The following is a 12,794-nucleotide window of genomic DNA, read 5'->3' as shown; positions in this document are numbered from 1 at the left end:
TGATTCTGGCTGCTATTGAATTCTATACACTTTCAAAATAATGGGTTGTGGAAAAATCATTTCAATTAAAAAAAAAGTTACGTCCGCTTGTGTGTTTTCGATTGAACACAATCAGAGTTTTTCCTTAGCAAAACTTCGCCACAAACATACAGCTATAATGTCCAGAGGCAAATGTGGAGATCTGGTGAAATACTATACAACCTCTTGAAGCATTTGACACAAAACGAAGCAAGGGAAATATACAGCAATGGATCCATTCTAGTTCAGTCTGCTTTATTTTTTGAGTCCTTGCACCTTCAGGGCCCAGCTGACAATAATAATATTAATAATAATAATAATAATATTAATAATACTAACAGTAGAAACAAACCTCTTCTAGAGATTTACATCAGTGGTAAGGCAGCAAAAGACGGTGGCAGAACCTTTCTAACATTACCATATTATCTTATGTTATTCATGGATAATAGAATACCCAAGCAGTTTTATGCCTCCTTTATTACCTTAACTCAAACCAACATTGTTTTGCCTGTCTTTCAAAGGATGCAGATAGTTGTTCCTCACCTAATTCATGACTAAATGAAATAGGCTTCACAGAAAGCCATATACCATTAGTAGATAGTGATATTCATGGCTTATGAAAATCAAGCAAGCAACCATTTCAAAAGATGAAAATAATGTTCCATTATTCAAACACATTTAAATAACAAGCATTTACAATGCCATAGGTCTCGCAGCATTAAAGTTTGAGTTACTGGCATTGTAAATGACAATGCTTTGCATAGTTTTTTTTTACATTTACAATTGGTATATAAACATTGTTTGTGAATGGTTAGCTGATGTGGTGGTGTCCCCTACTTCCCGAGAGACTCCTGAGGCGGAAAGCCGGGAGCGAGATTGCTTATTTTAAAATCTTTTCTGTGTGATAAAAACTGCTTTTTAAAATATTTCACTTACTCACTTACTCTTGCTTCCTTGAACAGCGTACACACGCTGCAACGATAGACTCCCTGATCGCCATTCTCGAGGGCGAGGCGCGAGGATAGACACGCCCACCCCTGGTGACCACGCCCCCTCTGAACAGTATAAATAGTGCGCGCTGATCTTAAAGCGCGACACTACTTCCCGAGAGACTCCTGAGGCGGAAAGCCGGGAGCGAGATTGCTTATTTTAAAATCTTTTCTGTGTGATAAAAACTGCTTTTAAAATATTTCACTTACTCACTTACTCTTGCTTCCTTGAACAGCGTACACACGCTGCAACGATAGACTCCCTGATCGCCATTCTCGAGGGCGAGGCGCGAGGATAGACACGCCCACCCCTGGTGACCACGCCCCCTCTGAACAGTATAAATAGTGCGCGCTGATCTTAAAGCGCGACACTACTTCCCGAGAGACTCCTGAGGCGGAAAGCCGGGAGCGAGATTGCTTATTTTAAAATCTTTTCTGTGTGATAAAAACTGCTTTTTAAAATATTTCACTTACTCACTTACTCTTGCTTCCTTGAACAGCGTACACACGCTGCAACGATAGACTCCCTGATCGCCATTCTCGAGGGCGAGGCGCGAGGATAGACACGCCCACCCCTGGTGACCACGCCCCCTCTGAACAGTATAAATAGTGCGCGCTGATCTTAAAGCGCGTCACTACTTCCCGAGAGACTCCTGAGGCGGAAAGCCGGGAGCGAGATTGCTTATTTTAAAATCTTTTCTGTGTGATAAAAACTGCTTTTAAAATATTTCACTTACTCACTTACTCTTGCTTCCTTGAACAGCGTACACACGCTGCAACGATAGACTCCCTGATCGCCATTCTCGAGGGCGAGGCGCGAGGATAGACACGCCCACCCCTGGTGACCACGCCCCCTCTGAACAGTATAAATAGTGCGCGCTGATCTTAAAGCGCGACACTACTTCCCGAGAGACTCCTGAGGCGGAAAGCCGGGAGCGAGATTGCTTATTTTAAAATCTTTTCTGTGTGATAAAAACTGCTTTTAAAATATTTCACTTACTCACTTACTCTTGCTTCCTTGAACAGCGTACACACGCTGCAACGATAGACTCCCTGATCGCCATTCTCGAGGGCGAGGCGCGAGGATAGACACGCCCACCCCTGGTGACCACGCCCCCTTCTGACGTGCACTCCTCACCGTACAAAACATGTGCCAGTATAGGAAGCGCAGCGGACGAGCGCAGCGGGCGCGACGATGGCGCGCCGAAGGCGCGCCTAAGGCAAGCCCGTCTGCGCCCGTCCGCGCCAGCCCGAGCCGTGAGCCCACACCTCTGGTCGGCTCAGAACTATCTCGAATTACTTACGAACAAAAAACTCTGCACCAACTCAGAGATTTGTCAAACACCAGATGTAATGGACCTATCAATCCGGAACAGGAGCACCATAAATGCCCTAGTTGCGCGTACAGGGCCTCCCCCTTAGCTCATTCTGAACCCGCCTGTCTGGAGATGGCCCTTCTGAATTGCAGGTCACTCCCCAAACACCATGCCGAAATCAACCTGCTATTAACAGAGTCGGACCTGGACGTTCTGTTTTTAACAGAAACTTGGCTGTCCGAGAGCTCTGACCCGGACATTATCCAAGCACTACCTCCTGGGTATCACATCAAAAACCTTAACAGGCCGACGGGCACGGGTGGGGGCATCGCGATTATTTATCGCGAGAACCTCGCTTGTCAACTTAAAGACAGTCCTGTTCTCAACTGTGAAAATGTCCTTTTCTCTCTACACCTGCCGCCATCTACCACACTAACTGGGCTGCTAATAAACCGTCCCCCTGGGCAGGTGGGGTGTTTTTTAAACTCACTCATGGATGCCATTACCTCCCTGGCATGCGTAACGCCAAATTTTACCATACTCGGGGACCTAAACCTCCACTTTGATGATCAAGGCAACAAACTTGCCACAGAACTTAAAGCTGATCTAAACTCCCTAAATTTACAACTACTTAGCAACGACCCTACCCACCTGAAAGGACACTTGCTAGATCCCATCTTCTCTAATCTTTCCAAATTGTCCGCTCAAACCCCTCTCCCTCTCCCCTGGTCCGACCACTTTTTGGTCCCTCTCAAACTCCAACTCCCAAAGAAAATCTCGGATACTCCCTGCTCCCGGGCCCCGTCACGGCCATGGAAAAAACTAGATACTACCCTATGGGAGCACTCGCTGCTCTCCACACTACCCACAGTCGACCCTGACCCCTCCAAAGCTGAAATTCAATTACATAAATGGGTCACTAACTCCCTCGACACAGTCCTGCCTCTCAAAGCCCTTCCTACTAATAGGAAATCCTCCAAACTACCGTGGTTCACCGAGGAACTACGGGAACTAAGACGGAAAGGCAAAAGGCTGGAACGCCAATGGAGAAAGCACTGGCACTCGGATGATAGAAGTGGCTACAAAGCCCACATCAGGCTTTATAAAAATGCACTTAAAACGGCTCAAGCCTCCTACTTCGAGGATCAAATACTAGCCGCAACCAACTCCGCAAAAGAGACTTACCGGATAGTCAAGCTCCTTTCCAAAATACAGGAACCCCCACCCCCTCCTGACCTGGATGGCGCAAAATGCAACCAGATGGCCGATTTTTTCTCAAAAAAAATCGAAAAAATCCTAAACTCCCTCCCGCCTGCGACAACTGCACTAAAAGACTCTTTCTTCCCGACCTCCCAAGACGCCCCTAGGCTGCTTTCCTTCCCCCAAATTACTATCGAAACGTTCCTTAGTGTCTTGCACAAAGTCAAAAGCGGTGCCCCATCTGACCCAGCCCCGATCAGTAAACTTAAACAAATTGCTTCTACCATAGCCCCCCCTCTCACTAACCTGATCAATGCCTCCTTTGAAACTGGCATAGTCCCAGTAAACTGGAAAAAAGCCACGGTAAAGGCTCTTATAAAAAAAACACACCTCGACCCTTCTGACCCATCAAACTTCAGACCTATCTCTCTGCTACCGGCAATTAGCAAAATCGCCGAAAGAGTGGCAAATCAACACCTTTCCGAGTTCTTAGAGTCCCATCATCTTCTCCGCCCAACCCAGACTGGCTTTAGACCTGGACAGGGGACTGATACCGCCCTGTTAGCCGTGGTCGAAGAAGCGAGGGGCATTCTGGATGGAGGAGGATCGGTGGCAGTGATCCTCCTCGACCTGAGTGCCGCCTTTGACACAGTGGACCACGCAACCCTTGTTCATCGTCTCGGGCTGCTGGGAGTGGCTGACTCCGCCTTGGCCTGGATCGCATCCTTCTTGGAGAACAGGTTTTTTCAAGTGACTGACGGACATTCCATCTCCAGGGCTCATGCACTCAAGTGTGGGGTGCCTCAGGGATCCTCCCTGAGCCCCACACTTTTTAATGTGTACATGGCTCCTCTCGAGGATGTTGTTGAACCCTTTGGGATCAAATCAATAATGTACGCCGATGACACCCAGCTCATCGTGTCCCTCAACCAACCCGACAACGCCCTCTCCAATTTGTCTAGCTGCCTGGAAAAAGTTCACCAATGGATGTGCGAATCCCGGTTAAAACTGAATGGGGAAAAATCTGAAATACTTCTGCTGGGAAACCCTAACAAAATACCCGCCCCCCTTCCCTGGCCACTATGCATGGGATCCCCTCCATCCCCAAAAGCCGAAGTGAAAAGCCTGGGGATATGGTTGGACCAGGACCTCAGCTTCAAAACACAAGCGAGGAAAACCACGGGAATTTGCTTCGGCCTTATGAAGATGGCACGAAAGATTCTCCATCTACTCCCCCCTCAATCCAGGAAGCTTTTGATGCAGGGGCTGGTGAACTCCAGACTGGACTACGGGAATGTCCTATATCTGGGGGCCCCAGCCTCTGTACTCCACAGACTCCAATGCTCTCAAAACGCGGCGGCAAGAATACTGACAGGAACGGCAGCAAGGACCTCTGCCAAGCCGGCCCTTAGAAATTTGCACTGGCTGCCAGTCAAAGAACGTGTCAACTTTAAGACCCTGTGCATGGCACATAAAATACTGCACAACGAAGGCCCCCCTATTCTCAGACTTCTTGTGTCCTTTCAACAATCAACTAGACAACTCAGATCTAACTCCCTTTCCCTTGCAAAAGTCCCCAGAATTAGAAAGGCCAGAACAGGTGGTCGCTTGTTCTCGTACAACGCTCCGAGACTGTGGAATGCTCTCCCTCTCTCCCTGAGGCAAGAACAAAACCACCTTAGATTTAGGAAAAAACTGAAGACCCTCCTCTTTCCATGAGCACTACCCCCCCCTGATCGCCCACTCTCCGGGATGATAGTTACCAGCGCCGGGATGCCCTAGGGTAGCTGTTGCGCTCTATAAAACCCATAATCAAATCAAATCAATCAATCCCCGAGTGATGTGGTGGTGTCCCCGAGTGATGTGGTGGTGTTCCTGAGTGATGTGGTGGTGCCCCTGAGTGGGGTCTCCGAGTGATGTGGTGGTGTCCCTGAGTGATGCAGTGGTGTTCCTGAGTGATGTGGTGTGTGAGGGTGAGGGTGAGAAGGTTGTGAGGGTGAGGGGTGTGAGGCTGTAAGGGCGAGTAAGTGTGTGTGAGGGTGAGTGAGTGCGTGTGAGGGTGAGGGGATGTGAGAGTGACGGGGTGAGGGTGGGAGAGGGTGGGTGAGGGGGTGTGAGGGTAAGGGTGAGGGGGTGTGAGTGAGGGTGAGTGATGGAGGGTGAGGGTGGGTGAGGGGGTATGAGGGTGAGGAGGTGTGGGTGAGTGAGGGTTGGTGAGGGTGAGTGATGGTGGGTGAGGGTGAGTGAGGGTGAGTGAGGATGTGTGAGGGTGAGAGGGTGCTGCTTTGGAGGAGGGCGTGAAAACATATGTCAGTGCCCATGGTCAAAGCAATTAAGATGTAATCCACCATTCTCCCCATCTCTTCTAGACCCCATTCATATTCTAATCACAGTTTTCCCTTTCCCTAAAAAACGCCAAATACTTTATAAGCCGGCCCACATTCCCCTCCCCAACACCCAGCTCTGCAGATTGCAAGGGAGGGAGGGATGGATGGATACACACACACATACACATTACAACTTTACTTTCTTAATAAATCATTGTCACTAGATCGTATTTATTAATCAAGTATAAATTCACTCACTGCTCAATCTCACACGCTCAGGAGCAGTCACACTCGGTCCCCGCGTTCTTTCCCACGCACTCGCCAATCTCTCTCAAACAGACGCATGTATTTCTCTCCCACGCACATGCATTTCACCCTCGCTCTCTCTCACACTCAAAGCTGATTCCCCTTCTATATCTTCATTACACACGCCTGCCCTCTACGGTTGCCCTTCTTTTCGCACATTCGCCACTCTCTCCTCCACACTTTGAGGCAAAACTCACTCACACCCAGCCTTGTCGCTCTCTCACTCCCGCATAGAAACACACACACACTCCGTCACACATACATATAGTATTCTACAATCAGGGCAAGTAACTTTGAAATGTGGACTACCTTCTGTTCCAGTATTTCTACTGTACGAATTTTAAAACTCACTTCCCCAGATCTCTGTACAAAATACATTTAATTAAAGCAGCACAACTGCAAGTGTTGATGGCACGCGCTCCCTGCGAAAAAACTTTCACCTCCAGTCTCGGCAAGCCTGCAGGATGGAGGGGGTGGGAAGAGGGGTGGCAGCCACAACACAAGAAAGAGTGGGGGTTTCACTGGTAAATGAGACAAGGGTTAAAAGGATTATGGCCTCAGTTCGTCTGGGCGGGGGGCTGGAGGTAGCGATATAATTATAGCACTGGGTGGATTAGGCGGGGCGCGCCACGCACTAGGCATCGCTGAGGAAACACATCTCGGAACGCTGTTGGTACAACTCGCAGTGTGCCCATCTGCTGAGAGCGGAGCAGCGTCACAACCCCGAGCCTGTAGCGCTACCAGCGGTGTTTGCAGGGCCCTGGCCGCCCCTCTGCTAGCCCCCCAGTCCCATTTCTGCTAATGACCCGCTGTTCACCCTCTGATTACAGCAATATTTATTTGTTGGTCGTGATGCGCCATTCCCTAAACATGGCACCCGTGGCAGCTTAGTCAGTCAGCACGCGCAATATGGCCCAGTTCACGCGGTTCGTTCCTTTTGCTTTTTTTTTACATCAATGCCGGAGACAGAATTTATATAGCGCGAACTTTACCCGAAGGTGTCAGAGCGCTTTACAATAGAACGATTGACGCGCAATCAGTGCTCTAAGCGCTACGATGATGTATGCGAAGGACATGGCAAAGTGCAGCATTTCTATTGATGAAGTCGCCTCTCGTCATGTTCCCCCGCCGGAGACGGCGAGCATCCACGGACGTCACCTTCATCATGGGGCTGTGGCACGCGGCTGAGACGCCGTCGCAGTGAGCGTGCACATCGGCAGCTCCGAGACTAAATTGGAGACTGACTCAGGCACGCGACCAAATCCTATGCGCGCGTGGCCAGCTCTGGTCTCTCCCTCTCCCATTTACAATGCTGCGCGTGTGGCCAGCTCTTGTCTCCACTCGTTATCGGCTGAGCCGACGACTATAGTTCTCGGCGAGAACGCGCTTCGCGCGCTTCTAGCCGAGATCTAAAAAAGTGCAAGTGGTAAGTGAATACCTATTTCAAACCTCTAAATAGGCATTACTTCTTTTGACAAATGTTATCAAAGAACTGCCAAGGGATGGGTGTGAGTCAACCAATAACTTAAACAGCATCTAGCATTGAGTATGTGAAACCCAATATTACAGGGCCAAAATTAATTAATTTTTTCAATCACATCCATGGAAAATTAAGACTATCCTCTAATGTCAAGACAGTTCTGTGGTTTAGGTATCCAGAGCTCTTACAGAGAAAGAGGAATGACCAACAGACTCTCTTATCCCATTGGACGTAGATGACTGGCCACACCTTCGTTGTCCAGCAGAGACATTGGTGTCCAGAAAATTAATTTAACAGTAATAATTTGGGAACACAGGATTTAGCCAGACTTTGTAAACGTGGCAGAATTCTCTATCGAGAGAGTCTTTGGAAGGAAAATTAACTAAACAGGACTCAAGTGATTTATAGAATATTTACCACAGCAAAGAACATAGCTTTAAGTAATTTTCAATCATGCCCATTGTGGACATAAATCTAATGGCGGGGCAGCAGTTCGAGTGTCTGGCTCCAGTAACTAGAGAAGTCAGAAACTGGACTGTACATGACCCGAGTTTTAAATGGCACACAGCATTGTCATCAGGGAGCAAAAAAAACACTTTTCTATAATATAGCAATTATAAGGTGTAGGATAGGTCCAAAAGCAACTCTTACACTATCTAAGATTCAGTATTACATTCAAGTCCCTGCATATAATGTACTATGTCCTTTACAACACATGCCCCCCTTTCCTGAGCAGCGGTTGTAACACCTAGAACATAAGTAGAGCACTCCAGCCTACCTCACTACTCCGTATAGTAGTACCTACATTTAGAAATATTCTGACTGTAGGTTGTGGCTTCTAATCAGGTGGCGGAGCTTTGGAATCTGTGGTATTAATTTCCAACTCTACTTAGAATTTTGCTTTTCACCTTGGTATCAAGACCTACTGGTTTTCGGTCTGACATAACAGTTTCAGCACTTGTTCTGTTGAGGATGGGATAATTCTGTTTCTCAGAAACAAGAATACAGCTTCTGGTAAATGCCTCCGCCTAATTATTTACCTTTTAACATAACGTAATGTAATATACAATAAAGCAGCAAATATAACATGGGACAACTTAAGTAAAGATTTAGTATTAAATGACTGACACATACTTGCTAACGAGAGAAGCAAATGGCTGCACTTGTAGAGAGGTTCCCATGATAATCAGAAGGTCCACCTTTGGGAAATCCTGTCGGCAAGAACAAGATAAAAAATGAGAAGCCTGAAAAAACAAAGTGTCTAGGAATAGGGGTAGATAAATACACAGACAAATAGAGAGCTTTATTAGGTCAAATGATATCAACCATTGGCATGGAGAGTTGTTTGATGGAAAGTGGAATAGGTGAGATTGATGAAAAAAATACTGCCTTGAAGAGAAAAGGGTTTGGAACAGAGAGGAAGGGGTCTGTAGGAAACAGAGGAAACTGTAAACTCAAAATTAGCAGAGTGACAAATCAATAAAGAGGCGACAAAAAACAAATGAGAAGCAAAATGTACGAGAAAATCAAATGGGACTTTATCTCACATTTTTAACTGTTACTGATATAATTTCTTTCACATTTAAGGTGTACGGACGTCCGTTCCAGAAATAAAATGCTATTCAACACTTGTGTGCACTATATTTGTGAGCACATTTTGGTGGGAAACCCGCCATGACATTAGTTAGCGCAGAAGGATGTGCGTGGTCCTCATAAAGGTCTATTTATCTAGACCAGACATTTAAAGAAAAGATCCTAGCTGCTCTGTCTTCCTGTATGTTGTATTACTTGTTTAAGTCTGACATTCTGGCCAGCAATATCCCAGTTTCTTCCCGGCTGACAGCTACCTGAGCTTCTCCCTCCCATCCATAAGCTTTAGTTTTGCTAGGAACTGTACAATGGTTTTTAGCTTAGCTTTTGGAACTTGGGTATAAATTAAATTCCATAAGCTCTCATCGTCACTGGTCCATGGCCTGAGAGATATCAGGTTGCTTGAAGAACTTAAAGCTTTCAGCTTGAATCAATTGTCTTGCTTTAGTTTGCTGCACAACAATCTCTCTGATTGTATACTTAACTTAATGTACTACTGTCAATTGAAACTTGTTCTTCGGAAGGAGTTTCCAAGCTGGGTCCCCATGAAGCCACTGTATTTCTTGTATGAAAAATGTCTCCAATCATCAGAAGTTACAATCAAGTAAGTCAATCACAAATTGTCTCATACCCACCTATTGCTTCTTTTCTTCTAATTCCTTTTCCAATTATTTCCAATTATTTGAACATTACCCCTGATGCCATCATTTTCCATGCGCTCACCGTGGTCCCTCAGATTGTATAACTGACTAGCTTGTCTATGAATATTCTTACCACTAATGTCCATTCGATTCTCTATATAGAAGACTTTTCTACTCAAGTTTATCAGTGAAAGACTCCCTCTTTTGTAAGTGGTGATCAAGGATGCTTAAAACTTCACTGATTGCTGTCACTTTCATCACTACTTTGTAGCACAAATAAGCCCTTTACTTGCTTCCTGAATATTATTCAATACAGCTAGTTTTTTAGTCATGATTATTCCAGTGTTGATGTATTTAGTCCCTTTTTAATTCTGTAAGAACTTACAAAAGGATCTTCTTTAATCCCAGGAGCTCCATTTTGAGTTCTCGCCATAGCATGCACGGTCAGTTACGAGACATTTTGTTACCTTACAGTGGATTTAGAGTCTCCCATTACTTGGTGTCATTGGTGCTCCCACTTGCTTGCTTCTAATTCATCAGCTTCCGTAGGCTTTCCTTCTTCTTCTTGTGTTTGTCCCTCCCCTAACGCATGAAAACATTACTGTGTCCTGTCATGCCTCGCTTTCTCAGGAGCTACTTTTTTATTTTTATTTAGCACTCTGCGAAAGTGTATGTTCCAGCTGGCTCTCTCTGTACCTCTTCCTCCACTGTGTTCCTCAGCTATTCCCCTCCCACCTACCATTGTATGTATGCTTCCCTAGTCCCTCCCAACCACCCTCCGTTGTACGGGTGCTTCTCCGTTTCCATGCCTCAGAGCCCCCAGTAACTCACACCCATCCTCTTGTCTGTGCTCTTGACCCACCCGCTCCCGCCCAACCTCCGTTGTCAATATGTTTGCCCTAGATCCATTGCTCATGTGCTCCACATAGCCACCTCACCCACCCTCAATTGATCGTGTGATCCCCATCCCCTCACTTGTCCTCTGTCCCCAACCACATCCTTCTCTCCCGCCCTCCCTCCATGTTACCTCGTCACCCAACCCACTCTGCTATTTGTTTGAGGAGTGGTTTGGGGACGAAGCATGGAGGGAGGACGGGGGATGGGGGAGCGCATTGCTAAACACAATTGTAAAAAATGTGCCATGGTCACGCCATAGCAATTTCTTTTTTAATTGTACTTTTATCAACGCTGCTGTGCAGCATTGCTACCAATCAATGCCAAAGTAAGCAATGGCCATATCGTACAGCATGAACAAAAGGCATTGGAAAAGCTAAGAGGTCTCAAAGGCAATACCTACTAGCAGCGCCAATGTTTGTTTCTGTTTGCTATGATGTTGTGTTTGAGTTTGCCTCATCTTAGATATGAGGATAGCCTGGCATTTAGAGTTGATCTACGGTGAAAGCTCTGATCTGCTAATTGTCACTGAGGGTCACTCACAGCATTGTAGCCATGTGAGCGATTATGTGGTTTAACTCTCTTGGAAGCCATCTGGTTCAATTTTTGCTTCTTGTATTATTGTTCCCCACCGTTCTGTGGAGTTCTTGGCACTTGCATCTGGTAGGATGGACTTGATTGTCCCCATTAATAATGAATATGTGATAGCTAATGCTTTATCAGTGCACAATCCTGGTTCTGGCATTCCGCGATTCTCTTTTGTAAGTTGCTCCTTGACTTTGACATTAACATTACTGCATACCTCTGTTTCAGATTCCAGCTCATTCTTGGATTCTGCGTGTGACGTTACTTCAGTGCGATCCGTTTTTAGATAAGCCTTATTTCCCCTGTGCCAATTATCAGCTGTCTTAGTGACAGTTGCCACTAAGGAAGATGGCACATCTGCCAGTAATGCCAATCTGGGTGTAAATGACATTAACCGCATCAATGCGGCGGCTTTTCCCGCTGTACGTGGTCATTTTGAAATTATCGCGTTACATGACGAGCTCAGCTCGTCATGAGCGCACGGCAGGTTACGCTCATGACGAGCTGAGCTCGTCATCAGCCCCGAAGGGGTTAAGGTGCTAGACCTATCACCGCCCAGCATTTGTGCACTTCATGATTCCTCAAATAACAAAATGAAGTTCTGTCTAGTCCTCATTATCTTCATCACCAAAAGAGGTCTGGTGTCTGCTCGTGCATTCTGAACTTCAGGGTTGAACAGGTGGAGCGAGCTGGCCAAGACTACTGCAAAAACAGCACTCCTAATGGAGGTAAGGTGTCACTATGCTCCCCCTTCTGGTGGTACTGACCATGGGTCTATGGTGCGCAGTGTTTCTCCTCAGAAAAGCTCAACTGCTCTACTCATGACTTCTGAAACACATGGAGCAGGACTCACAATGAAAAATAAAGATCTGATGCAAGCATCACCACATTAACAAAAAGTGTGTGTACTCCTCATAAGTTCCCCAAATTTGGTAACACACATCGAATTGTGTTTCAACCTAGGCAATCTACACCCACAAAGTGAGTTCTAGTTTAGTTGGTGTTTCAGGGCATTGAGGTTCCTTCTTGTGATGCTCAGGTTAGTTGTACACAATCATGCTCTCTTCAAAAATATCAAACTAATAATGCGGCATGTTTCATCAAAATACCACAACATTGCCTCCAAAGGGTAACCCATTATTCCAAATTCTTCACTATGAACTGCCTCTGGTTGGCACCACTCTTTGTGAGAGCATGCGTGGCACCAGCCTACACTGGGGCAGGTACTATCCCTAGACTGATTTTTTACCATACTATGGGGATGAGTTTTAAGGGTTCTTTCAACCAGTGACTTGACAAGGTCTATTTCTTGGCTGATCTATGTTTTCCATTCCCTAGAATCCAGTCCTTACTGTCAGGTCGGGGGCATTGACCCTAAGGTTTTCCCATCCGTTCAGAGTTCGTAAATTCACTCTGCACTTGCTAGAGAAGCAGCCTCAAAGGGCTGC

At 46.3% G+C, this 12,794-nt stretch overlaps 1 protein-coding gene across 2 annotated transcripts in view; it reads right to left on the bottom strand.

Moving 5' to 3' along the window:
• Positions 1–12,794, bottom strand: part of SIRT2 (sirtuin 2) — a 175,586-nt gene that overhangs the window by 67,123 nt on the left and 95,669 nt on the right. For both annotated transcript variants that reach the window (XM_078661178.1, XM_078661179.1), the window contains one exon: positions 8,771–8,847. In XM_078661178.1, the coding sequence (XP_078517304.1) occupies positions 8,771–8,847 (77 nt within the window). The remainder of the gene's footprint in view (positions 1–8,770; positions 8,848–12,794) is intronic.

The sequence above is a fragment of the Lissotriton helveticus genome, chromosome 9 (genome assembly GCF_964261635.1).
Source record: "Lissotriton helveticus chromosome 9, aLisHel1.1, whole genome shotgun sequence".
In the NCBI taxonomy this organism is placed as follows: domain Eukaryota; kingdom Metazoa; phylum Chordata; class Amphibia; order Caudata; family Salamandridae; genus Lissotriton; species Lissotriton helveticus.
The sequence above is the reverse complement of the archived record's forward strand: the minus strand, read 5'-3'. Positions and strand labels throughout refer to the sequence as shown.